General features: G+C 33.9%; 3 protein-coding genes across 3 annotated transcripts; 2 read left to right on the plus strand and 1 right to left on the minus strand.

Annotated features, from left to right (window-relative positions):
* Nucleotides 1-199: 199 nt before the first annotated feature.
* Nucleotides 200-4,385, minus strand: LOC115445129. Its single transcript, XM_030171244.2, has 3 exons — nt 4,344-4,385; nt 3,485-3,616; nt 200-1,519 (listed from the first exon to the last, which is right to left on the minus strand). Exons 1-3 carry the CDS (start codon nt 4,368-4,370, stop codon nt 1,436-1,438), a joined length of 243 nt encoding a protein of 80 aa, XP_030027104.1. The 5' UTR covers nt 4,371-4,385; the 3' UTR covers nt 200-1,435.
* Nucleotides 4,386-11,528: 7,143 nt separating this feature from the next.
* LOC115445122 (E3 ubiquitin-protein ligase RNF181) lies at nt 11,529-14,721 on the plus strand. Its single transcript, XM_037441077.1, has 3 exons — nt 11,529-11,982; nt 13,390-13,564; nt 14,268-14,721. The coding sequence occupies exons 1-3, from the start codon at nt 11,849-11,851 to the stop codon at nt 14,400-14,402; spliced, it is 444 nt and encodes a 147-aa protein (XP_037296974.1). The 5' UTR covers nt 11,529-11,848; the 3' UTR covers nt 14,403-14,721.
* Nucleotides 14,722-15,129: 408 nt separating this feature from the next.
* On the plus strand, nt 15,130-26,824 carry LOC119188393. The gene is given in 23 exon segments (XM_037441074.1): nt 15,130-15,290; nt 15,372-15,478; nt 15,624-15,732; nt 16,486-16,545; nt 16,844-17,039; nt 17,162-17,262; nt 17,464-17,553; nt 18,660-18,698; nt 19,219-19,257; nt 19,346-19,393; nt 19,556-19,685; nt 20,073-20,211; nt 20,494-20,620; nt 20,910-21,143; nt 21,221-21,245; nt 21,247-22,146; nt 22,229-22,384; nt 22,482-22,608; nt 22,752-22,912; nt 23,045-23,212; nt 23,581-24,024; nt 24,733-24,989; nt 25,070-26,824. Coding segments are annotated over 23 exon segments (5,409 nt in total). The 5' UTR covers nt 15,130-15,273; the 3' UTR covers nt 26,805-26,824.
* The last annotated feature ends 1,115 nt before the right edge of the window (nt 26,825-27,939 follow it).

Raw genomic sequence — 27,939 nt, forward strand, 5'->3', positions numbered from 1 at the left:
GTGTTTTCATATTATTTATATATGTTAATGCTTATACTTTATTTGAGAAATAATACCCACCCGTTCGGGTATAGTTTATAATCTCAGGTTCATACTTTCTCATTTTAATTTTTGTTTAGGCCAAAACTTAAAAGCATTTTATTTTGTAAATAATGATTTTTTGTATGAATTGAAAGAAGTTTGTAAATAAAACAATTTATGTAATGTTGTTTTTATTAATGTCTTTTAAATTAATCATTCTTTAACATAGGTATAAATATTTATGGAATATGATTATTTCATAAATGTATTCATAGCCGCAAATATTGTCTATTGAGATTGGTTCCATTTGTTCCAAAAATTAAAAGAGTACTTACTTACATAAAGTGTAAACAATATTGCAGAATGATGCCATATTTTAAAAACATTTACATATATCCCTAATTAAAAATCTATGCATTATTTTGAATATCTTATTAATATATGTAAAACACGGTCTCTTCGCTTGACCCATAAATAATTACCCGTCAGTCACAAATATGTGTATTGTATAAATAATTCTATTTATACGTACATAATATTAAACTTGATAATTTCTTATTTTTTTGTGTACAGTTGACGTAAAACTTAAAAATAATTCCTCTTCCATTTAGGCATCTTTTAATTTTATGACATTGCCATATGAATATAAATAAAGTAAAATTAATAAACTCTTAAAGTATGCGGCATATCAATCGCCATTTGCCACACGCCAGACACGTCTCGTACTCGCGTGCCGAACCCTTATGGCAGCACCGTGGCACACACTGCGCGTGTAAAATTAAGCGCTACACGCATACAATAAACAAAACAAGTGTATTTTCGTCAGTTTTTACATGCTGCGCTAGTCGGAATTGTGATCTCGCATCTATTTCCTGAAGATTTTTAATAACTAACACAACTGGCGTTGCCGTCGTGTTCAAAGTAATTTATAGCCAAGCAGTTTTTATTACATTTTAATACAAAATTATTATGTAATAAATTTAGATAGGTACACGTATGTTAACGTGTGTCTCCTAACTAAGGTTGCTAAGGTACTACTAGGTTTATTATTGTTATTTATTCACGGCTACTGATTTCTTACTTTTTTAAACCAATTTGAGGAATAAAAATCACTGACGGTCATCTCAATATTGTGTACCTATAAACTATTTACGGGTCCATTAAAAGATAATTAATATAAGGCCAAGGCAGAAATTTCTGAATAACATGTTTTATTTAACATTAATTTATAGAGCAGAATTAAACTTCCCATTATTATAATATTGACTTAAAAATCTTTAATAAAGTAATTTCATTTTACTTTTTTTCTGATTTTATGAGGTAAAATAGTTTATACTGATTTTATGAAGATTCAATGAAAATGGCACTAAATGGAAAATATATTGTACACATTTTGACTAGAATTAATGAGACCTTAATTAAATCCTCTTCCTTCCACCATAGCTTGTGCGCAATACTTTGGGAATTGTACCACTGATAAAAGGAAGTCTGTAAGACCCTGAAACAAGAAAAATGTTTATGTCAATACTGGTTTAACAACACAACAATAATATGGACTGTCACCTTTAGTTTTCGTATTTGTGTCAATATATTTAAGTATATAAAAATGATGTCAGCCTTTTGATAGTATGTATGACCATGATCCTAATTATTGTCAAGTACCTAACTATGTAATAATGTCCTCGTAGAAAAGATAAATATAAAATATTATTCTTTATCTTATTTCTTTAAATGATTTAATATTTAAAGTTATAATATGAATGACGCAACTATTTTCACAGATTTTATGTCTGCGTGTATTGAGGTATCTAGTTCTGCCTACAACACAACCACCGTTACTTCTGCAACAGTCGCACTTTTATGAACTCGGCTTTAGTGCGTGATTTATTCAAATGCGAGCAAGGTAGGTATTTCGTTATGATGCAATCAAATTACGTGAGCCGGTCCATAGACGTCGCAGCAAATAGGCGCTGCGCGATGTGCCATGCCGTTTGTTTGTAACGGCTCAGCACCGCGTGGTGGGGGTCGTCAAAATACCAGTTAAGTTTTAAAGGGCACGCGCTGGTTAACAGACTATTTCAATAAAGGTTGTTATCGTTTATTAAAAACGCTCGGTAGTAGATTTTTATTTTGATTAAAACAAGACATAATGCGTTCGTAGCTGGGCTTACAGTGTCATTCTCAATTTTATGAAAGTTAGGTACTCGTATCATCACTCGTTATCTACATTCATATTTGATAGATCATAATCGTTTCTATGTCTTAGCCTATACCAATATCGAAAGTCACAAACTCTTACACCAAATAAAATGATTGCGTTAATCCATAAAAAAAACATTCCTAAACTTTATTTGTATTTATTAGTTTGGCCAGTTTCGATAAGATATAAGAAACTAAGATACAGATAAGTAAGCAAGTAAAATACCTACGTTCCAAAGTGTTGTGTCGACCCGATTTGGCGAGATCCGCATTTTGTACCTGAAGTCTAAAGACTAGTTTACGACAAACACAATAGTTGAACACCCCTGATACTCATGTGAATAGTTTTTTTAAAAAGCCGGATTCAACTTTTGAAAATCGAGAAATAAGGAATAAAAAATCTCCTGCCATAGAAATTAAGGTTGTAGAGAAATCATCCAAATACTTTCAACGTTTTAGGTAGGCCAATACATATTTTATTTATTTATACAATTTTTATGTACACGCGTATAATTATAATTTAAAGAAAAAAAGAGAAAAACATTATAGTATTATGTAGGCTTACCTCAAATCTTTAATTTTTATTGTATGAATTCTTTCCAAACTAGTTTCTATGGTAGGAGCTCCCTCATAATTTGTTTCCCATAATAGTGTAAAGTAGACTTTTTTAAAAACTACACATGTAAGGATCACCTTGGGTTTGTCTTAAACTAGTCTAAATTTCAGCTATAACATGATGTCACCAAATTGGACCGAATAACACATTGTTCGTAAATTTTATTTGTAATGAAATGTCATGTATTGCAATGATTGTAAAAATTCTTCAGCTATTTAATGATGTATAATATTTTCGTTTTCGTTTCGAAGGTTTAGTTACGCTACATAAGATTCCTTAGTTGTTTCGTTTCGCCGCTCCTTCTCCTACCTAATATTTATGCACTCCAATTTGGGATCAGTACCAACATGTTTTCGGTTATATGACAATTTTACCAACTCACCGCCCGGCCCCAGTCTAAAGCATAAAATCATGGAAGAATCATGTTAGAAAACCCGCAGGTATTGCATGGTCTTTGAATCAAATTCGAAAATATTCAAATTCACAACCTATATTTTATGGTGTATGTATCTATATTGTCAAATTGGGATTGATAGTAAATATTATTGTTACAATATTTAAGTACCCATCTACAATGAAAATTGACGGTAAAGGTAATAAAATACGTTGGTACTATATACACTTAGCAAAATAAATTTTGTCACTTACACTTAAGGGCTCTATGCAAACCGTGAAAGGCAGCACAAGGATGTAAATACCAGCAGCGATACCGGCTATCCAGAAACCAATGAATATGAGGATTACGAGCCACAGTATCGAAAAAATCACGTTACCCATTCTCTGAAACAAATAAAAACATTGACTCATACAATTATATAAATAGGTACTATCTTTACAAATAAAGTGTTACTTATGTATGGGTATTATCAGTTATTGGCTTTCTAGAAAATAATGAAGAGTTAGTCGGTAAGCTATATTTTTATTTTATGTTAGTACTACCTATCTATTTGATCTCGTATTTACCTAATATTTGAATATCTTGCACTAGCTATTTTATTATTGTTTTCTAGTGATGAAATAGTTTAGATTTCTAAACAAAACCTGCTAGTACCGGGCTTGGGTGTAATTTATGTTTTGATTTTGTACTAAACCGATTCCATTAAAACATATATACTCACTATTTGAGGTTTAAAGAGTTACGAGTTAAGACAAATAGACCTACAGCTTTAATCTGTTTCGTCTTGACTGTACAAATACTTACTTACTAAATATAAATAATAATGAGGCATTCGAAATTGGTAAAAGTTTTTTATAAGTCTCTAATATTCTGAGTTTTTACTCACAAATTTTCAGGGTTTTAAGCTCCATATCAGATGGAGCTTCTGCGGTGAAAGTAAGTACCTAAGTGAAGGCATTGCTTGCAGGTATTGCAATTAATTGTTGCATTGTGTTCATTAATAATCGTTGTTGCATCGATGCACACTTGCAATAGAAAGTAGGTAAGCAATTTCATAAATTTATGCAATTTAGAAACTAGGTGATGTATGATAAAAGTCTTGAGGAGTACCTTTAACATGAAATGAGGTGGTGTCATAGAATAGGTGCGCAATAATCTTTTTATCGGTGAAATGATAAGCTAACTGAAACCGCTGTTGACATTACTAAAACTAACGGTGACTCACGATAATTTTAGAACTAAAGGATGTTTAATCACAATTAGCTATACTTATAGGTACTTAAGTATGTATAAATGGAAAAATTACTGACATAAATTCTACTCAAGAACTTGATTTTGGTGACGTTTTTATAGACTTTCTCTTCCTTATGGATTTAAGTCCAGTTGGTTCAGTAGTGAGAACTAGATGCCTCTAAAAATTTAGGTAAGTAGTAAGCTTACGTGTTTAAAATTTGAATATTAAGTGATCAGTCTTGTGGAATTATTTATTATTTGCCTGTGTCTAGTTGCATAATTTTAACGCAGTCAAGTTTTAGTTTTAAGTATTTATAATTATATAATTTGCCTGATTTCTTTTTATTAATGAATTGATAGATCAGTAGGTAATGTGCTGGCCTACCCCATAACCAGGAAAGTTCTGAAAATAAAATACTTAATTACTAGGTACCATACTTATTCATTATCATTTTATAAGGTACTAAGTATATTGTTTCAAATAATAACTTGCCCCATGACTCATGGGAGACTGAGTCAACATAGGTGGTCGGCTGGGGAATGAAGTCGAAGGTCGTTTATTATATTGACTTTCCGCTTTGTTCTTGTAAAATTGTCAAATGTATTTAAAATGTAGGTACTTACTTACTAAAAGAAATTTGTAAATAATAATACCGGTATCAAGATATAAAAGATGATAAGTAATATGAAATAAAATAATAATAATATGAGTCCAAAAAACCGCATGAAACAGATAGAAACGTCCTGGGTGCATAAAAAATATTTAGAAGTCAGATATGATCAAAATTTTACGGCGATCTAATAGTCGGCAATGAGCAACCTCAGCATTTTACAGTTCAGGAATAATTACAGTTTGAAACCTACTATATGGATCCTGGAAGATGTAATGTGTATACTTATAACACATAATAAAAGTTGGTAGAAATGTTATAAAGTGAAAGTTATACCGTTATTTATTATCTACTCATCGACATACCTAGGTGAATTTATAAATAGCTTAATCGAGGTCAATTAATTGTTAATTTAGACGTTGTTTTCCAGTTTTGAATCAGCATGATTCTCAATGCGGATAGCTTGACTTACAGGCATCTATGATCCAATAGATACCTATTTGGCGGTAGTGGAGGTGAAATGACAACGGCCGTACAATTACGTTCCGAGTACTTAAGGTGGTAGCTCAAGGTCCATTTTCATACATTTTGTTTCGGCTTTAATCTGGGTAACTAAACAAGTATTGGCAAGTAAAGAATTTAAATTCACGTCTAGTTAGTGATTAGTTCTCGCAGTTGAAGAAAAACGTAAAATAATTAATAATCATGGATATTTCTGCCTTTAAAATTTCGTCATATTAAATTTTAAAAGGCCGAAATTAAACTTTTACTAATCACTAACTAGAAATTACTAATGTATGGCTTGAGCTACCACCTTAAGTATTATGATAGCAATAGGGAAGACTCGAATAGGAACAGGAGCACTTCTTCGTAATAAAATATGTAGGTAAGTACGTCACAAAATCCTTTTTACGAAATATATTTAATTAAGTATTATTTTTTTCTATTTCATCTGGTTTTTTTTTGTATATATTATTAGAACGAAATATGTGAACACCTCGCTTCAAAATACATACAAAATACGTGTAGTTTTAAACGCGTGTCTAGCGCTTTTGATTTGCTGAGACAAAGGTCCGTAAGTTTAAAACCCAGGACACACCTCGGACTTCTCTAAGTTATGTGGGTGCGACCTATTGTCTATCAACTATCGCATAAAGAGAAACATAAGAAATCTACATACCCAAGAATTCTTCAAAAGATTTTGGTAAGAATTTTAGCATGGTGGACTAAGGCCCTCACAGTAGAGGAAGTGGCCCGTACTCAGTAGTGGACAGTATAGTTATCTACATTTATAATATTTAGTATGTACCTCTTATTATAACATTTAATTCGTTTCAGATTGAGTCATATACGGCACATTTGGCACATTCGTCCAATTCTGATTTCGGTCTTCCTGCCCGAAGTTTACGCATATACAGATTAGATAAGTCTGTACCTACTTACCATACTTTAACTTTTACAATTATTCATTTATATATAATTTTTAAACCTTGTGTTTGAATTTTTTAAAAGTTTTAGTTCAACGATTTTTTTAAACTACCAGCACCGGTAAATATAAGTACTTACATAAGTACCTTAATCATTTTTTTTCTAAAAGCAAATTAAAAAAGTGACAACGTTTTGCTTTCAAGACGGCAAAACAAGCTACTGGCTGTGCATTGTGGTTATCAATTACAAACACACTAGTGCTCCTTAAATATTGAACCAGGCTTAGGAATTACGTAACGTTTAGGGCAATTCAGAACTGTACAATAAATTGTACGTGGGCTAAGTGCTAACCCAAGGACCTATGATGTTATAAGTACATAGATACCTAGTTGATAGGAAAATAAATTGGGTTGATGTTTTATTTATATTTAAGAAATAAGTATTACTTACATTAGGAATGTACTTGCAATGCTATGTAATAGTCAATAGGTAGGTACTATTACATCAAATCAAAGGCTGCCGTATTAAGTGATAAAAAAACATTTTTATTCGTTAGTACCCATAAAAAAATCCGCTTATAATGACATCAAAGGAAAATTACAACCACGTCATATAAAACGAACGTCATATAAAAGCATAAGAATTGATTCATAATTTCTTAGTCCTCAAATCGTTAGTAAACAATGCTATTAACTGGACATAGATAATAATATAAAAACTAATAAATAAACTAGTCAACACACGACGCATAAGTAATTGCTCTAACATGGAGATCTAAGATATTTTCTTAATTTTAAGCGATGTGTCAGTATAAGTCATTAATATTTTATTCCATAGAGCGTTTTCCTGATATAGATTGAATCGTTGTTAACTGATTGAACTAGTAAGAACTAAGAGTAAGGTACGCTATTATTTCCATTAATTCATTATATTATTGTGTAGAGTGAGTAAGACGTCATTGTACCTAAGAGGTAGATAAATAAGATACATTTTACACACCTATATTATAGATATCTCATTCACACATAGTTGGTACCTATACTACCGCAGTGTTTATAATTTTTGTTTACTGTCATACGTTTATTTTGATCTCAATAAACGGAGACATGAATAAACATTTGTGGATGTACCTAGTTATTTCTATTTCATAAACATTATACAAGAAATAAAAATTAAATTAGAATACTTATGTGCATTTGTATTGAAGAAAACCTTATCTACTATGCTCTAATAACTCTAATGAAACGCATCGAGGTTTCTGTTGTTAGCAATGTTTATAAATAGAACGATTATTCTTACCGGTCTTTAACCACTGAACGAACACAATTTAAATTTTGAAGTGCGACCGTACTAGCCGCGTCACTTTCCACTGTTGGACTGACGAATGACTATGTAGTATGTGGAACTACAAGTATGAGTACATAATAAACCTTGAGTAACGCCTCACTCACGCATAGCCTTATCTGGGCGACGGAATGTGGGCTCTTGCTTGATTTTACGATTACACAATAGACGATAACAGGTATAAACAATTGTGATTTTTGTAGTAGGTATTGACTTATCATATTTGCAGTTTAAGGAAGTTTAACGGAAATGCAAATAACTATGCTAAAATGTTACACATATTAAAAATATAATATGCAGAGCTAAGTGTTTAGTACACGTTTAAGATGTGGCACCGGTTATAATTTTTAGTAACCTAGTCGGGTGGGATTGCTGGTAAGTCTGGGATTGATTCCCGAAGGATCATTAAACACGATTTGGTTGGCTACGGGCATTTCATTAATTCCTAACAAGTAATACCTTAATAATCCCTCTTAAGACGTAGTCTAGTAATAAATGACACGTGCCAATGGTAACATTTACAGTCATGGGCGTACCTAATGCTGCAACTCAACAAGAGTAGCATCTTTGAACTATAAAGCAAGGAGCCGCACCGGAATGTGTACTTGCGAAAACGTACTATTAAAAAAGTAAGATATCCTATATTATATTATACTTACTAAAAATTACATTTTCTAAAGGCCGCGGCACCAGCTATTTTATTTACACTAAAGATGCCTTGTGAACTCGCAAAATATCGTAATATTAATACTGCACCGTTTTAGTTGCGTTTGAAGCGAAGCATCGTGATTACCTGCTGAGGAAGATAGCATTGATTATGGCATTAATTTACCATTGTTAGGGTCATTCGGTTAAAAGAATGCGCTTTGTTTTCTCTCATCTACTTATTTAAAAGAATTGTATCTTGATAAACGTTTTGGTACTATAATTTAAGTAAATTTATTCTACTTGTGTACTTATTTGTACATTGATGTATCAGTTATTTGTAATACATGTTTAAATGCAACAGGAGAAATTCGTACTATTGATCCGTCACGTGGATGAGACTTCGCTTATGAGTGGCTAATAGTTTGCATACTAAGTAAACGTTCGCCCGCAAGTAAACAAGGGATATATAAAAATTGTATACATATGTTTTCATATGGAATATATTTTTAAACCTTATTCTTAGTTAAAAGAAACATTAAATGTATCCCTATTTTAGGCACCAACACATTTTTTTGTCAGATTTTAGAATAAGGTCAGGTGGGGCAAGTGCGCCGACGGGGTAAGTGCACCTGCCCTAAAAAAATCTAAAACTATTGATGTTATACAATTATCGCAATCTTATATCTATGCTTCTAACTGAAATGCGTTCCACTAAAAAACACAAATGGCTCTGTTCATTTTAATACGATTTATTCGCCATTTAATTTTAAGTGTCATTTAGACCTGTAAACAGAGATGACCCCGTGAAAGATAACATCAAATATTTCAAGATATTTAACATATTTCTGTAAACCAGTAAGGTGAGTACATAGTTTAAACCTTTTATTTTAACTTCCTGCCCGAATTTTATCTATATATACTAAAATAAAGGTTTTTTTAGCATTGCGAAAAAATGCACCTCAAAATTGTCGAGTAGGGCAAGTGCACCACAGTTAATAGTCGTATGGCGCACTTACCCCTAAACCATATATTACCAACCTTTTTTGAGAATAAGTTTTACTAATATGACTTACTAGCTTTTGCCCGCGGCTCCGCCCGCGTTATAAAGTTTTTCAGGCTAAAGTTTTCCGTTATAAAAGTAGTAGTTTCCCGGGAGCCTATGTTCTTCTCAGGGTCTCAAACTGTCTCCATACCAAATTTCATCTTAATACGTTGGGTAGTTTTTGAGTTTAACACGTACAGACAGACAGATGCAGCGGGGACTTTGTTTTATAATATATTTTTAGAACTTTTAAGTGAAACAATCCCGTCATACATCATTGTTGCATAACTTTGACCGTTTACGCAGCGCAGGCAACGGAAGCTCTCAAAACTAATAATTTACCCCGTTTATGCAACATGTTTCATTACTGCTCCGCTTCTATTGGTCATAGCGTGATGATATATAGCCTATAGCACTCCAGGAACAAAGGGCTATCCAACACAAAAAGTTTTTTCAGTTCAAACCGGTAGTTCCTGAGATTAGCCATTACTGCTCCGCTCCTATTGGGTATAGCGTGATGATATATGACTTTAAGCACACCACAAACAAAGGACTATTCAACCCAAAAAGAATTTTTCAGTTCGAATCGGTAGTTCCTGAGGTTAGCCATTACTGCTCCGCTCCTATTGAATATAGCGTGATGATATATAGCCTATATCACTCCACGAACAAAGAGCTATCCAACGCAAAAAGAATTTTTCAGTTTGGACCGGTAGTTCCTGAGATTAGCCATTACTGCTCCGCTCCTATTGGGTATAGCGTGATGATATATAGCCTATAGCACTCCACGAACAAAGGGCTATCCAACGCAAAAATATTTTTTCAGTTTGGACCGGTAGTTCCTGAGATTAGCCATTACTGCTCCGCTGCTATTGGGTATAGCGTGATGATATATAGCCTATAGCACTCCACGAACAAAGAGCTATCCAACGCAAAAGATTTTTCAGTTTGAACCGGTAGTTCCTGAGATTAGCCATTACTGCTCCGCTCCTATTGGGTATAGCATGATGATATATAGCCTATAGCACTCCACGAACAAAGGGCTATCCAACGCAAAAAGAATTTTTCGGTTTGGACCGGTAGTTCCTGAGATTAGCGCGTTCAAACAAACAAACAAACAAACTCTTCAGCTTTATATAATAGTATAGAAGTATAGATAATAATAACAGCCCTGTATTATAAATACTTGCCCACTGCTGAGCACGGGCCTCTTCTACTACTGAGAAGGATTAGGCCTTAGTCCACCACGCTGGCCTAGTGCGGATTGGTAGACTTCACACACCTTCGAAATTCCTATAGAGAACTTCTCAGATGTGCAGGTTTCCTCACGATGTTTTCCTTCACCGTTAAAGCAAACGATAAATTCACAAAGAATACACACATGATTTTTTTAAAAGTCAGAGGTGTGTGCCCTTGAGATTTGAACCTGCGGACATTCGTCTTGGCAGTCCGTTCCACACCCAACTAGGCTATCGCAGCTTATATATATTATTTACGAAAATTAAATTAATGCTACACTTATTTAACTACGTCAGTAAAATTCAAGACACATAACATCTTACAAGTAGCCTTAGAGTAACCATCTACAACAGTGTGTGTTGTCGTCGTAATTCAACGGTGAACGATAAAACATGATAAAAAATGCATCGCTATGATTTGAATTTAGGTAACATTCTTTTGTCAACCAAGTGTCAATTTTCAACAATTTTATTGCCAAACTTATGTTTCTAAAAGGCCCTTTATAGGTAGTGAGAAAAATTTACTTTTAGTGGCTGATAGTTATTTGTTTGATTAATTTAAAACAGTTAGTGCCACAGTGAAAGGAAGAGAAAAATCTCCTAAAAAAGTAATTTGTCACACAATATAGCTTGAATAGTAGTATGAACGTCAATTTTGAAGTAGAAATAACACTATTACGACTTCTGAGACTACGACTACGATGTTATTTTTAGTGGGTTCGGCAAAAAAAACAATTGGCAACATTGCTCTTAACTGTCAAATGTCAATCGGAAATCAGAATAAACTTTTTTTGAGATTAATTATTGCTGACCTCACTCTATCAAATTTAAGAGTAGTTGGCCCGAAGTGTAGCTAATAAATTTACTAATAATTTATATTAGATTATACAAAAATAACTTATTGTAAAAAATAAAACAGTAACAAGTGTTTGGTTTCCTTTAGTTTCTCAGGAGAGTAAAAATTTTTTCATTGGTTTTATACCCTATTTAATTACACGATAAAAAAATATATAAATATACTTACATTATCACTAAGAATTTGTGTAAATTGTGCAAGTGATAAATATATCCATGGCGGGATATTTCGAAGAAATGGGGTGGCGGGAACTGCAGGACGGTGAGCAACCTAACCATTTGCTGCATATGGCGAGATTCCTTTTAGACTTTGGATTCCACGGAGAAAATGCCAACGGAGAATGGCCTAAGTAAAAACATTGCATTAAATTAATAAAGTATATTATTCTATATAATAAAATAGAAATAATTCATAGTTATTTCATTTTTCATTTTATAATCTATACTATTATATAAAGCTGAAGAGTTGTTTGTTTGTTTGTTTGTTTGTTTGAACGCGCTAATTTCAGGAACTACCGGTCCGAACTGAAAAATTCTTTTTGCGTTGGATAGCCCTTTGTTCGTGGAGTGCTATAGGCTATATATCATCACGCTATACCCAATAGGAGCGGAGCAGTAATGCCTAATCTCAGGAACTACCGGTCCGAATTGAAAAATTCTTTTTGCGTTGGATAGCCCTTTGTTCGTGGAGTGCTATAGGCTATATATCATCACGCTATACCAAATAGGAGCGGAGCAGTAATGGCTAATCTCAGGAACTACTGGTCCAAACTGAAAAAATATTTTTGCGTTGGATAGCCTTTTGTGCGTGGAATGCTATAGGCTATATATATCATCACGCTATGCCCAATAGGAGCGGAGCAGTAATCGCTAATCTCAGGAACTACCGATTCGAACTGAAAAAATATTTTTGTGTTGGATAGCCCTTTGTTCCTGGAGTGCTATAGATTATATATCGTCACGCTATGACCAATAGGAGCGGAGCAGTAATGAAACATGATGCAAAAACGGGGACAATTTATTAGTTTTGAGAGCTTTTGTTGCGTGCGCTGCGTAAACGGTTAAAGTTATGCAACAATAATGTATGACGGGATTGTTCCTCTTAAAAAGTTATACAAAAAGATATTATAAAACAAAGTCCCCGCTGCATCGGTCTGCCCGAACGTGTGAAACTCAAAAACTACCCAACGTATTAGGATAAAATTGGGTATGGAGACAGTTTGAGACCCTGGGAAGAACATAGGCTCCCGGGCAAATATATAGCGTGACTTTTATAACGGAAAACTTTAGCCCGAAAAACTTTATAACGCGGGCGGAGCCGCGGGCAAAAGCTAGTTTGTTATAAATACACAATGTTGTTGTATTATTAAAGAAATATTTTACTTAGAAGTCAGGATTATCAGTGTTTGAGTATAAACAGGAATGTTGATATCTTTAGGTTTTGGATTAGTTCCATATTAATATAACCAATATTAGTTCAACATAGCATTCTCCACTTTTAGCTGCTAAAGTGGAAATCGAGAAAAAGCCCATGTCCACACTCAAGATTTAAAATGTTTTCAATTCACAGTGTTATCACTTCCTATTTTGACCTTAGGAGATTATTTAAAATTATTAATATATTTTGAACCTTCCATTTCATATCATACTCAGTTGAAGCTGTTGATAAACCAGGGAATTGTTAGAAATTCAAATAAGCACTTATGTATTACATTATATTACTATGTATGTAAAAAAGACAAATGTTTCGCTTTTAGGTTGCCACCACCAGCATCTAGAGAAGCTGTTGGCCAGATACCCGAAGTAACAATTGACTCCAATGATAAGAGTTGTCCGATATGCTTAAAGAAATTCCAAGTTGGAGACAAAGGAAAACAAATGCCTTGCCATCATATCTTTCACACAACATGTATATTGACTTGGTTGGAGCGAGTGAGTACTATTGGCAAATTAATTTTGCTGCCTTGTTTAAGTTTGATAAAAAATAATATTATAATTGTTAAATGTATGATAATACAAACAACATATAGAGGAGTTTTATAATAGCTGTACACCGTAACCAGTAAATAAATAAATATGTTCAAGTATAATAAATAAAAATGTTGTACTGACAAGTGGTTCATTTTTGCTACAGGCTGTTTGGTTTTATATTTTTTTTATCTTTGATGTTAACATCAATTTGGGAATTGTTTTGCTGAACCAATTCTACTTACAAATTTAATCTAATAATTTTATGGTTCATATACTTAGTATGGTTGTCAATGCTACTACAAAAACAAACTTTTGTTTTTATGTTTTAAAAATACTAACTTTTGTACTAGCAACCACATTTCAATCCTGCTGAAGTTGCAGTATAATATGCTAGTTCAGTTTAATATTGGTTTAAACTTGCAAAAACAGGATTTTATACATACAGTAAGCATTATCATATAATAATATAGTGAATTGTAATTCCCACCATTCACTAACCAAATCTTATTTAATTATCTGCTGAGGTTTCGGCTGTATATTAATTATTCAGTCAGCGAGGATAAATTATTAATTGTATATATATAGCTAAATTGGTTGTTGTTACCAAATACCTTATTGTTGTCAGTCATCAATAAATCTTATTGTTGTCATTGTTTTGTTTCAGACAAATTCCTGCCCATTTTGTAGGTATGAATTACCAACTGATAATGAAGGTTATGAAGCTTTCAAAAAAGAGAAAAAGCGTGCTGAACAACGGAAAGAAGAAATAGAGATACTTCATAATTCTATGTTCAGTTAAATGTATATTTCTTATATCATGTATAGTTATGGTATTTATGTTCATTCCAATTATGAATGTTAACTCTGGAGTCTGGATACTTTCATGTGGTCATTTCTTAACATCTTATAATAATCCAGTTTGATATTGATTATTTTTTAATTACTTTAAAATAGAAAAAAAATCAGCATGATTTTTGTGCTTGTCTTAGAGCAAATTTCTTGTACAGAAGGTGATTTACGGTATGTAATTAAAATAGAAAACGTTCTATAGCATATTATATTGTAATATTGTAAATATGGATTTTGGGTTATGAAAATAAAATAATTTATGTACACTATTATAGTATTATTTGTTATAAAGCATTATTTGTAAAAATATTTAATTTGCTGGTAGTTGTGAGGAGTAATGGCCATTATGGAAATGGTTTATACATTGATGGATCCTAATAATTAACTTCGCGCAGCAAATGACTAAGGAAAAATAAAAAAAAAAACAATGTAGTTTAGAATTTAATTATATATAATTTCCCCTGTAATTATAATTATGTGCCCTGTGTAGTATCACTAGTCATGTGGTTCTATAGTGGTTTAACAGTTATATATTGGTGTCCTCTGTGGACTTGTTTCGTTAGGTCTAACATTGGGATTACAAGTACTTATAAAAGACAAACATACAAAGAATAGACAAACTTGCAAAAAAGTAACCGAAATACGCGAAGTTATCCATGATATTTCTCACAAAACAATGACATTTTAAATTAAGAATCGGTAATTGTCACAATCAGTCACAATGATTTTTGTCATTTGAAAGTCAGTCTAAATTATGAGTTTTAAAAATATATGAAATAATCATAAATATTTAAGATTTACACTATCAATAAATAAACAATATGAGTAAGAAAAGGCGGTTAGTTTTATGTTCATTCTTTTCGATAAAAAGTATAGGCGGTATTTCTTACTATCTTACAGCATAATCAAATTATTACAGCCATTGCAAGTGCCCACCTAGATTACAAAAAGTATGTAAACGTGCCAAACTGACCGACTGCAAAGATGTTGAAGAAATTATCGAAGCTCTTACTTTTGACGAGGAAAGTAAGCGATATTTATATCAACATAATTATTTAGTAGGCAATTATATGTTAAGTATATGTATAATGTATACTTTATTACATGCATTCAGTTACTGAATCCGTAGGTACTTTTACCTATTATAATTACGAATATTTATATATTTTAGGCACTAGAAAAAATAAAAGCTCAAGTGCACCAAAATTCAAACTTAAACCGTTCAAACCGAAACACTACAGAGACACTTGTGTTCCTATGGCGCCATCTATGCACACACGGTAAATGTAATCTATATAATATTATAATAGTAGTTACCACCAATACAATACATTGCATTTCTGTTCCCGCGGATATTTCCAAATCCATCTCTCGAGCAAACGGGGCAAATTACGGGCTGGAAAATGCAAATATGTACATAATTTCTAAATAATGGATATATACAAATAAATTCCTTAAAAAAATGATTCTAGGTCTTTTTGAAAAAAATTAAATACAAAAGTATTCTTTATTATATTTTATATTTAATAGTGTACGTAGCGAATTCAAATTAACTCCGATTTCGATATTTGCCGAGTAGGTACAGGCAAATAGTGAAATGCCTCAAGACTTGGCGAATAATTCGTGCAGGAATATGATTGACTTGAGTAACGAATACAACCGGATAAGCTGTTTACGCACTCTTATTCGCAATAATTCCTCTGTACTCAGCAAGTCACGAAATCAGGGGTCTGTTACCTATTAATAAGTCGCCCCATTTGATTATTCATTGGAATTATCCATTTGATCGCGTGCAGCCCGATATACATCTAAAGCAACAGAGCGACTTTGCGTGTGATTTGGGCCTTTAACCAGTACAGGTAGATAGACCCAAACTATAGATTCGTCGTATAAGTAATTGTTGCCTGAGTGTACTTATACTAAATTTATTACTTAACATTGTTAGACTAGATATTATAACATATACAAGAGGTGTAAGGTTTCCTAAATATATCCTCAATTTTTAAAATAACATATCATACATGGTTTTACAGACTACGATATATTGGACATTGTGCATTAGAAGCACCAGGAACTTCTAATAAAAAAGCCAGGTTTGTGGAATTCTATAATGTTTAACAAGTTCTTTTAATATAAGTAATATTTTTTTCCACAAAATATAGGCATATTAAATTTGCAAATAAGTACGGTTTTGCTGGTAAGGCTTCTTATCTATATTTTTTATAAAAATTAACATGCCTGTAGGTAAAACTAAAATGTGTGGAAGGGTGACGATGTATGCACGTACAAAATAATGTACAAGTTGCTACTTTAATATATTTTATAGTGTAAATAAACAATTGTGAAATAATAAGTAATTGAAATATGATATTTTTTTAATTCCTTTTGAAGGCAAACATTTGGTGGGTTTGAATTCACTTCAACATCAGATGAAGAAGAAATGTCTAGTGGCATTCTAAGGAAAGGAAAAAAAACTGAAAAATATAAAAAACGAGTTAGATATTTCGATTTGCTACCCGGAGATATAATGTTGCCTACTCCTGTACCAATCATCAAGCATACCTCGTCAGATAAATCAATTTTAAATGTAAGAATGATTTGCTTTCATTAGTTGCATTAGTAGCATAATTCAGGCAAGTGTTTCGAAAGTAGAGTAGCTCTGCCTTCCAGACCCAAATTAAAATTTATATTTGGAAATATGGATTACAGGTACCAAGCCCCAAAACCAGCGGAGACGTGATTCAAGCCCAAAGAACTTCAGTTAAACCTGGGGAAAACGTGCCCCCCATACCTCCTAAATCCGGACACGAGTAAGTAGTATAATAAAATATTTAATTCATTTCAATTGTAGCACAGAATAAACATAGAATAACACGTTACGTCCACGGAAATTCTATTTTAAAATTAATATTATATTAATCTTATAGGTACTGATCTAATTCAAATGACTTTCTGTATATTAAATTTATATTATTAGCTCCAAATTTATGCAATTTTTTACTTCGTTTCAGATTATTTAAACCACACAGCGGTATTGTTATCAATCGTGATAAAGAATTTGTCCCCGATGTCGTACACGTTCCCGGTCCTAAGGGTCAAAGGTATTTTTATATTTCTCCTCGTTTTGGATAAACTGCTTTTTCATCATGTTTACAAGATAAACGATGTTGAGGAGCGGATCCAGGATTCTGGTTTGGGCTTGAAACTATCTTTCTAGTGAAGTTTAAAATTGGAAAACATACCTACTTGACAGTGGCGAAGTGTCCGTACAACCCGATTCTTACCGGCTTCCCATTCCAGTTTATTGAAGCTTGTCTTAGATTTTGTTTTCTATTAAATTGGCAGCGATATGTTAACTAAGGCAATATTTTTTGCCTCGGGTTACCTTTTAGAAAATTTCACCCTCCGCCACTGCTACTCTACTTAAGTGCATTGAATAAATATTTTTTTATAATAACGATGAATGATGAAATATGCCTGTAGCGTGATGATTGGACACAATGAGAGTTAACAAGTCATGCCACAGGGTGGCGAGCAGCAGGATCGTATCGTCATTTTTTTTATAAGTAAAAAAAATTACGAGACGAGCCTGCGTTTTTCCATACGTTTTTTGGTCTGACATGGATCGGCATATACCACACACACCGGACTTTCAGGTGCTCTTAGGTGCTCGCAACCCGTGTCCTCAGTCAGTTGCAATAAAATGACCAATATAATACTAAGATACTAATATAAAATTTAATTCTTTTATATTTATTAAGGATGAACCTATATAGTACTTTTGGAAGAGGCAGTAGCATAGAGGGGCCAATATCTAAATTTGTTGGGGCCCTTCAGGGCAGTGCGAACTTTTGGGCGCCTGCTTAGTTTAATGTAGGTATGGGCTAAGAGTAGCCCCAAAGCTTGGGGGCTCTGAATCACTAATAGGCCTGATACGGTGGTAGCTACGCCCCTGGAAAGAGGCCTAAAATCCTTTATACCGTTCCCGGCACGCCCTCTGGATATGTTACAGGCGTTCGGGGAGCCTTAGCTATGCATCTCCCTAGACTTGAGTTCGTTGCGTTATGTGAAAATTACCCATTGGAGCTATTACATAGTTACATATTATTACCTAGTTACATTTTTTTGTTTTGATAGTTTATTGAATTACTTTAAGTGAAGACTAATTTTACCTGTAGGATATGTTAAAATTTATTTTTAATTTCAGACCAAAGAAAGCAAAGGGAAAGCCTTGCCACAAGGGCGGGTAATGTATATTTTTATGAAATTTATTAACTACTTATGGAGTTAAACACTAGCTTTTATTTCTAATTTAGAACCTTTGGAATATCGTCTGACACTATTTTGTAGGACATAAATACCTCTGGTGTTTCCCAACCTTTTTAGGTCATGTCCCACCTTAACATTTCTAAAATTCTTATGCCCCCCATACATAATTTTCACTATGAAATTGTTATCAAAACATCGCAAGTAAAATTTCAAAACATATAATAAAAAACTGAAAAATTTGTTTAAATTGCTCTCCTTAACTATCAAATTGACCCTCTGCGGGGCGTGGGCCCACTTTGGGAAACACTGCTCTAGTGTGCCTACTCTTACTTATATTACGTCTTTCTAAAAGGTCGCCAGCAAAAAAATTATTAGCTTCCCTAAGGCTTAGATCATATTATATAAGATTACTTCTGTTAAAAAGAGATAACAATATTATGTTTAGTTAGCGTACATAATAGATATATAGATAGACCTATTAATAATTTTTTTTTTAGGATTTGTCATAGAAAAACTTGTCCTAGGAAGAAATGTCGGTATGTAGTACATTTACTTAAATCAAATTCAATTTCAATTATTATTAGTGACCTGGAAATATAAACGTTTTTGTTTCTGACCGAATAGGAAATACGCTGCATTGAAAAAACGGCAAATGGAACGAAAAATGAAAGGGTATGTTCTTACTAAAACATTAATTAAGTACAGTAATATTTAGAATACTATCTATAGGTATGTGTATTGTGTAGTAAAATATGAATTGTAAAAATGTATTTGTTTATTAAGATTTATATCCGAATTCGTTTGAATCATATTTAATATTGTTTCTCAACGAAGATCGTCTTCCGACGTTCCGTATACATCTTTGGGCGTCACTGACGGTAAACCACGAGCTAGAGGTACACAAAAGCATTTGAAAGATGATGATTCTGTATGCGGCTTAGACGAAATACCGAAGCCAGAACATGTAAGTGAAACGAGAATAATATGCCGCATACACTTAAATGTAATAATACTTTTACCACTTTGCTACTCTTTCATTCAAGTCGCTAAATTAATAATAACCATATAAGTAATTATCATTGACGTCATTTCCTCTTTGCAATGTGCGGTTAGCGCAACATAGATACGTAAATTCCTGCATGTTACGTACCTATTAAAAAAATGGCGGATCATGAGATACTGGCCTAATAAATTTTAATCATATGCAAAATGGTACCCAAATGAGAAGCTCGAACAGTTATCCTCAGGCAAGGATTCCACGCAGAACCAAGCGGAGTGCTACGCCATCTTGTTTCTTGTTCATTTTTATATACACAATATATCTTTAATAAAAAATATATATTAATTTTAGGTGCAAATACCCGCAAATCTAAAACGAGGAACTTTGCAAACTCATTCTTTGACAGTTTTGCCTTGCACTAAAGAAAGGCGAACTGAGCTTCATTACGGTATTTTGGCGGGATCGTTTAATATGTACGACGCAAAATTCGGTACGTTTGGCTTCCTTCCATTTATCCTTTTTTATTTAAATAGAATAAGTGCACAATAGATCACAGTGGCAAAGTCAAGCACAAACCTCTATAGGTCACTGAATAACGCTTGTTTGAGATTAAATTTTACACAGATAAAGTGCATATTTGATAAAATTATCATAACTAACTTCAATCTTCTATTCGAGAATATAATACAGAAAAAAAAACATCGCGGTATAATCGGCATAATTAGATTTATTTACAAGTATAATATGTATAGTTGTTTTAAATTCGTTACAGGAGCTAGATCGAGAGGCAGACAGGCACTAACGATGAGTGTCATGGCTTACTGTCTAGCATTCCACTACCATCCTAAGCAATGGACCATGAAGCTTGTCGACAATTTAGTTGAAGCCGGCGATCAATGGTAAATAGTACTATATGTAAACTATACTTCATTTTTTATTCTTTCTCAGCTTTTATACTACGGGTCGCGTTATCCTTGTCAAAATAATACCTACAGACTTCACAAATTTAAGGTGATTAATGTAATGTGGGACAAATTATACTTATTCAATATTCATTTTTATTTCTTTTAATTACCAAGAAAATGTGTCTTTTATAACAAGACAGTGACTAGTTTAAACACTGATTAATAATGTTTATTGATAAATTATTAATTATGCATATCATTATGGTAGCTTTTGTGGTTATAGGTATATACAGTGTTTAGACAAAGTCCACGATCATTCTGCAGTACAAGGCATGTGCGAAGTTTTGCCCTTTGGTAAAAAACAAACATTGGTACTTAATGGGAAACGAATGCAAGTGTTATTGGGCGAACCTGACATTGTGGGATACACGATGTCTTTGGATCCTACAGTTTATAATTTATGCAGAGGATTAAGAGTTTTCTTTAAAGATAACCGTGCTGGTATTTTGCTAACAAGGTATCAAAGTTCATTTATATGAATTATAACGTTAATCACGTCGGAACAGTAGGTCATGTATGTTTATCTCTTTTCAGGGTTTTAAAAGTAGTGATATGGAAGGGATAAAGTATGTTACTATGTATTCGATCCAGCGGGTAGGGATGCAAGAGCCTACTCGAATTATGCCAACGGCGCTGCTGCCCTAATAAACGTTAAAGATTTAGATTCAGTTGCAGAAGTTCTGCTAGCGCGTAGCATAGTGGCAGATCAAAAGTATGTTTTAGCACCCGTGAAAGTTTTAAAGATGGCCGATGAAAAATGTGACGAAGATTTCGAATCGGATAAAGAACTTACTCAAGCTGAAAAGGCGATGATGGGATACAGAATTCTAAATGAAAATTGTGCCATAGTGAATGCTAATATGCATTTAGGCGACAGATGCTTCGAAGAGTCTAAATTTAGACAGGCGCTACCTATAGCTATTGTGGCAATGACATACGCGAAAATATCTCCGCCTAATACCTGGTTCACTAAAACACTGGATAAAATATTGCGTTTGGGCAATAAACTGTTTGTTGACTGTTTACATCCCAAAGTAATGATTGATTTGACTATCGACAATATTCCTAATGAAATAATTGTCGGTCCGTATGCGTGTGAAATAATCATATACAGGGAAAGGGTGAAAGGGCAGCTTTTCACTACTAAAGAGTGCTTATTCAATATTAAAACTGGTTTGGAAGAGTTTTTTGGTCATGAGTATAATAGTGGCATTCTGGAATTTAACAATTATTGGCTTGGGGTTTGGAGACAGAAGGATATGTTTTACTTATTTGATCCATACCCGCGCACTAATGATGGGCAGAGGTCCGTCAACGTCGGCAGGGCTTGTTGTTGGATGCTACTAAATACAGAAATAATGGCGAATATCTTTAAGAAAAATTGGGATTATTTACCGGCTACGACACAGTTCTATATTCATGCTTTCAAAGTTTTGAAGTTGAAAAAAAGAGAACCAAAGGTTGAAATATTATTTTTTAGCCGCCAAAACCAGGAACTTGGATGAAAGTTAGGTGTACACTAATATTGTAAAAATATTCCAGATGCAAATCGTTTGTACTTTGAGTGATGAAATGCTAACCGGCTCGAAAGGAAAATCTAAACGGAAAGTGTTGCACATGAGTCAAGCTCAAGGAGACGGCAAGGAAATATTTCACGATGTTTTACCAGCACAGAACTGGGATGATAAGCATGAAGGGGTGGGTCAAAATGAAAACAAACTAAATACTTAATAATCCGAAAATATAATGCTATTACATTTTTTATTAATTCAATTTTTTTTTTCGGTTTCTTTAGCCTCAAGTTGACGAAGAGCAGATGGGTGATATTATTTCCTTAGTTGATAGTATACAAGAAGATTATTTACCTCCAATACCTTTAAAGTACAAAAATATGGAACCGGAAGACCTCATACCAAAAGTCGGTAAGTATTTACTCATCACTATACCTATAAATGTTTTAAAACTTGCGTTGTGGTTTAAACCTTAGATGTCAGCACCTCTGCTGTATAAATGTATTTTTTTCATTGATTTAAATAATTTTACACTTTTTATTTTTGGAATGCAGCCAACTTAGATTCTCCAACGGTATCTGTGACACAAATTGTCCCTCCATGGCCAAAGCCGCGCGATAAGACGAACGAGCCGCCTGAGCCCGATCCCGACCCAGAGCCGACACCACCGCCTACACCGCCGCCCATGCCCGTACCCGAAGGAGCGGGTGAAGAGGTGACAACGAAACTTTATTGAAATTATTATAAACATTTATATTGAACTCGAAAAACTAAGATATCTCAATCCTCCCTTCCAATAACACCTACTCTTAATCAGATCAATATAAAATAATTAATCGTAATGCAGGAAGAAGAATTGGGCGAAGAAGAAGAGGATGAGGAAACCATGAAGAAAAAGAAAGAAGAAGAAGAGAGAAGAAAAGCTGAAGAAGAGGAGGCTCGCAGAAAGGCCGAAGAATTACCGCCACCGCTGCCTCCCCCACCGCCCTCGCCCCAGCCAGAGCCCGAAGTACCGGTACGAATGTCTTTCGTGGAAATTGTAGGCGCATTGTATAGTAATGCCTGTTTTTAGCAGACCATGTCATACAATGTCTTTTAGTTGTAATTTAATGTCTAAAACCAATCAAGACATTCTGATACCGCGACGTAAAACAGTAAGCGCATGGAAACGTCATTGATAAGGCAGTAAATAATACACAACGAGGTTATCTCCCTCCGAGCAATTTACGTTCTTTACAAAATAGGAAAAATACCCAATTTTGATTGATAGAATGCATTTATTATAGTAATCATCCAAAGATATTATGTACGCGAAAATAAAATGATTTTGGTATAAAAGGCTCAAAAAATACTGCAATTTAAAACATATTTGTGCATTCTCAGCTTGCACCAGCTCAAATCATAGAAGAAGAAGTTCAAACAATGCCACCAGCTAATGTTGATCGCCGCGTGCTTCTCACTGAAGACGCTAAATATCGTTTTAAACTAAGACAGATAAGGAAGAAAATGACCACACCACTTGCAGAGGACAATTTAGAAACATCACCCTCTGAAGAATTGAAAAAACCGAGTAATTTTAAACAATTACCCGATAGTACGCAGATTGTTAGAGGTTCATCTGCTATTACGGAATCCGACGCCTTAGATATTCTACCATTTTCTGCAATAATGGCCATAGTTACATCATACAAGTACAATACAAATTCTTGGACAAGTGGTATTGTTAACTTCGTAGTTGACACGGCGAAAAAATTATACCAGAATAAACAAGAAAAATTCCAGATGGCTCCTGCACACATAATACCTAAAATTGGTATCGGACATCAAGTAAGTTAATATAGTTTTACGTTTTAGTTTAATGAATTAAGTAATGGAATAATAGGCTCTTTTAGAAAACTGAAGTGAAGTAACAATACAGTGGCGCTTCGGTCAGTGAGCTCCAAGAAATACTTAATTTTTCCATCAGTTTTTTTTTCTTAAAGTTTAACAACAGATTAAGCTAAAGATAATTCCTATGTTTTAGTTGTTCATGGAAACCGTTATCATTTTCTACACGCTTTAGAAAGTTTTGCATTTTTGTCTATGCCCTTAAATATGTATTTAATAAATTTTTATAACAAAATATTCTGTTGCTGCGTTACTTTTACTACGATCCTTTTAAAAGTACAGAATATATATCGTTACAAAAATATACAATAAATAGGTACGTACTTACAAAACCTTATTCTCGCGATAACCTAATTATTCCCAGCGGATTTAGGTATATTTCGTAGATTTTTAATTTTTCACGACTTATATGCATAATGCCTATAAATAGTGAATTGACCTTTATAATATTTAGGGTTAAATTAATTTCGAGTAATACAGTTTATGCGAAGACATGTAGGTATGATATCCATTGATTACGGTTGTCATAATAAACAAAGTAACGGCAGATTCTTTTACATACTTTGATTACTACTAAATATCCACCGAAAAGGTATTTAATACTTTATTCAGGGCTGCAATGGTTTTAATCAGCTACTTATATTTCAGGCCTATCATGCAAATATTGACGTGGTTGGCGAAGGTGCTACTTGGCAACTTGAAGACATTTTGACGAGGAAATTCTTTATCAAATACGACCGTGGTATGATCACCACTTCTACTTACAGTTGCGCCTTTTTCAAGAAAAATGGTCTCTATTATTTATTTGATGGAAGTCCTTGCAACGCAATGGGTTTACGAGACGAAACCAATAAAGGAAAAGCTTGCTTTTTGCGCTTTCAGTCATTACATGACCTTGTTAGCAGGTAACATATTACAGCTTCAGTATAAGCTACGTTTCGATTACGTTCCTGTACGATTCTACATAATGATCAATTTTTTGCAGAAGTATGTACAACAAAGACGGAAAAACCGAAGACCAACAATTCGTCTTGAGCAGAATCTTGGTGAGGAAACTTTTGACGGAGCCACGAGTTAAACTTCCAGAAGATTACGATTATATCACAGGGACAACTAAATCGAAGAAATCAAAACCATCTATTGTATCTTCTGGGAAAGGTTCCGATAAAAAAAGTTCTATTGAGGTAAGTGAGCCTAAAAGCCAGACTGCCGTAGGATATCAATTAATAGACGGAATGTACAGAATAGAAGGAACCACATCACTAAAGGATAGAAAACCGAGCTCCGATATAAAGCCTTGTCACTTTGTAAGTTTAATAGCTATGTTGATGGCAGCAATGCATCCCATTAGAACCTGGGATCACATAATGGTAGATACTTGCATAGAAAAAGGTTTAGAAATAAACGAGAAAGCAACAAACTTAAATGTTTGTGAAAAAAGGACAATTAAAAATATAATTTTGGATGGAAAGTTCATTAATATTAATATCAAGAAAATTATTGTCATAAATGAAAACCCTGAGAAGAGACTTGAACAATATTTAAAAGCTGTGTTAAGACGACTTCGTTACGTTATTATACGGTTTCCGCAATGCAGCATGGTTATATGTCAAACAGATGGATATTATCATCTCTTTGATCCTTACCCACCGCCTAGCGAGGAGCCCCCTAAGACTGAAGAAGGCAAAGAGAAAATTAAAGATGAAAAACCAAAGGTTAGTAAAAAAGGAAGTTCTGTAGCGACTTGGACTTTATATCGCTCTTTGGATTCATTAATACATAGAATAAAGAAAGTTGTATGTGGAAGAACTGCCGATACCCCAGAGTTTTATACGTTCGAATTAACTTCTGTAAAAACTGCTCCTCGCCACTCCGCATTGAATTATAGACTGAGTCCTCTATTCAAACCTGATGACAATCCTAACTTACCTTATTTGAGAAAAAGAAAAATACGGCCCGTTGTCGATGAAAAAATGTACTGGTTAAATATTTCTTCTATTCCATGGTCAAGAATGAATTCTGTGAATGACCTAGGATTTGAAAGGAAAACTCCTAAAACGCTGTGGAAGGATTGGGATATCGAATTTCCCGGAGATCTTTATTCATTGTGGGGCACAGTTCACCCCTTAGATAAAAAATTCGAGGAGAGCCACCAAGGCAGGCAGTATCTTGCCACGTGTGTTGTAGCGCTCGTGATGACTCAAGCATGTAATCTAAGCGCTTGGACTAGCGGGTTCCTGGATGGTATTGTTGAGTCTGGCGATAAGTACCATAAAAAATGTGCCAGCAAAATCGGCTCTGATAAAAATCATGAGATAACCGTTAACGACTTGGACAGCAAGTTTGATGATATGTATCCCTATTCGTTTTCCGTTAAATTTGAGAAAATCATATTCGGATTTGTATACAACATACTGCCCGACCGTTTTAATCTTAGCAAAGCTTTATCTTATTTCTTTGAAAAGAATAATTTAGGTCTGCTAGTTAGCCCCACGAAGAATTTGGCGTTTGGGCGATCGGGAGCATCGTACTTTATGTTTGACTGTCAAAGTCACGGTGCGCCAATATTTTGTCCAGGACAAGGAGCGGCTTACATATTGAAATGTGAAAGTCTTAATAGACTAATTTACTGTATGACATTGACTTTGAATATCAGAAGACATGGCCAACAATTTCATTTATTTAGTGTAGCAATAACGTTGTCTGAAAAACTAAAATAAATAATCTATCTGAAACAAGACTTGAATGTTTTATTAAATTAATAAAATCTGTTGTATCTGTTACGCGATGAATCAACGACTTGAAAAAGGCGGCGCAACAAGTACTTAGCTGATGAATGCGGGCTGCTCAAGGCTGAGATGGTTGGTATTCATTTAGGGCCGATAGGCTGTTTCGTTGATTGAAGTTGTATCTTGATATTATATTATATACTTACCCCCTTATTCATAAACGTTTTTTATCTAACGACCGAGTAAGGCTGTGATAACAAGTCTGTTTCTCAGTGCTGACGGCATGGCAGTCTTCACAGTGCGTAGATAGGGCCGTTGTGATTGGCTAATATTGAAATACAACAATAATAACCAATCACAACGGCCCTATGTCTATTTCTCAGTGCCGTTGGGCACTGAGAAACAGGCTTGTTATCACAGCTTTACTCCGTCCTTAGATAAAAAACGTTTATGAATAAGGGGGTTACTTTTTATGACAGTATAAGTTAAACAAACCGTACCATTAATAGCCCATATAATCATACAATATAATAATATAATATAATATATAATACGTCGGTGGCGTAGTTGTATTACGTGTTCGACACGACACCAAACTGGAGTCCTGGGTTCGAATTTAGAATTGGGTAAAACAATATCGGGTTTTTCTGTTTATTATCACCCCGGAGTCTAAAATTTGTGCTTGATATAGGCTTGTCCCCTATACATAATGGGATAGAACACACATGACTGCTTAGCGCTTTTCTTCGTTTTTTTTTTTAATATTTAGGTTCTACCACTAAAATCCGTGACTGCGAGAAGATTTTACTCATAATAAAATTTTAAGTTCAGGTACGCTAGCAAGTATTTGATAATAACTGTTCTACTTATCACATTCGGTTTTAAAAAGATTAAAGCACGGCCTTATGTTTTTTATCTTGCCTCCAGTAACACCACGGTCTGGGTCTACCAACACAAAAAAAAAAAGAAAAAACAGCATGCCAAACGACTTCCATCGCAATATTAAGTAATTGATAAGTCACACAGGATAGGTACCTATTGCAAGCGGCGATAGCCTAGTTGGGTGTGGAACGGACTGCCAAGACGAATGTCCGCAGGTTCAAATCCCAAGGGCACACACCTCTGA

Source organism: Manduca sexta, chromosome 21 (genome assembly GCF_014839805.1).
Source record: "Manduca sexta isolate Smith_Timp_Sample1 chromosome 21, JHU_Msex_v1.0, whole genome shotgun sequence".
Taxonomy (NCBI): Eukaryota; Metazoa; Arthropoda; class Insecta; order Lepidoptera; family Sphingidae; genus Manduca; species Manduca sexta.

Coding starts and splice junctions, on each gene's coding strand:
- LOC115445129 (XM_030171244.2), bottom strand. CDS start 4,370: ATGACACCACCTCATTTCATGTTAAAG. Junction 3,617..4,343: donor CACCTCATTTCATGTTAAAG/GTACTCCTCAAG, acceptor TATTTGTTTCAG/AGAATGGGTAACGTGATTTT. Junction 1,520..3,484: donor TTTGCATAGAGCCCTTAAGT/GTAAGTGACAAA, acceptor TTCTTGTTTCAG/GGTCTTACAGACTTCCTTTT.
- LOC115445122 (XM_037441077.1), top strand. CDS start 11,849: ATGGCGGGATATTTCGAAGAAATGGGGTGGCGGGAACTGCAGGACGGT. Junction 11,983..13,389: donor GCCAACGGAGAATGGCCTAA/GTAAAAACATTG, acceptor TTTCGCTTTTAG/GTTGCCACCACCAGCATCTA. Junction 13,565..14,267: donor TATTGACTTGGTTGGAGCGA/GTGAGTACTATT, acceptor GTTTTGTTTCAG/ACAAATTCCTGCCCATTTTG.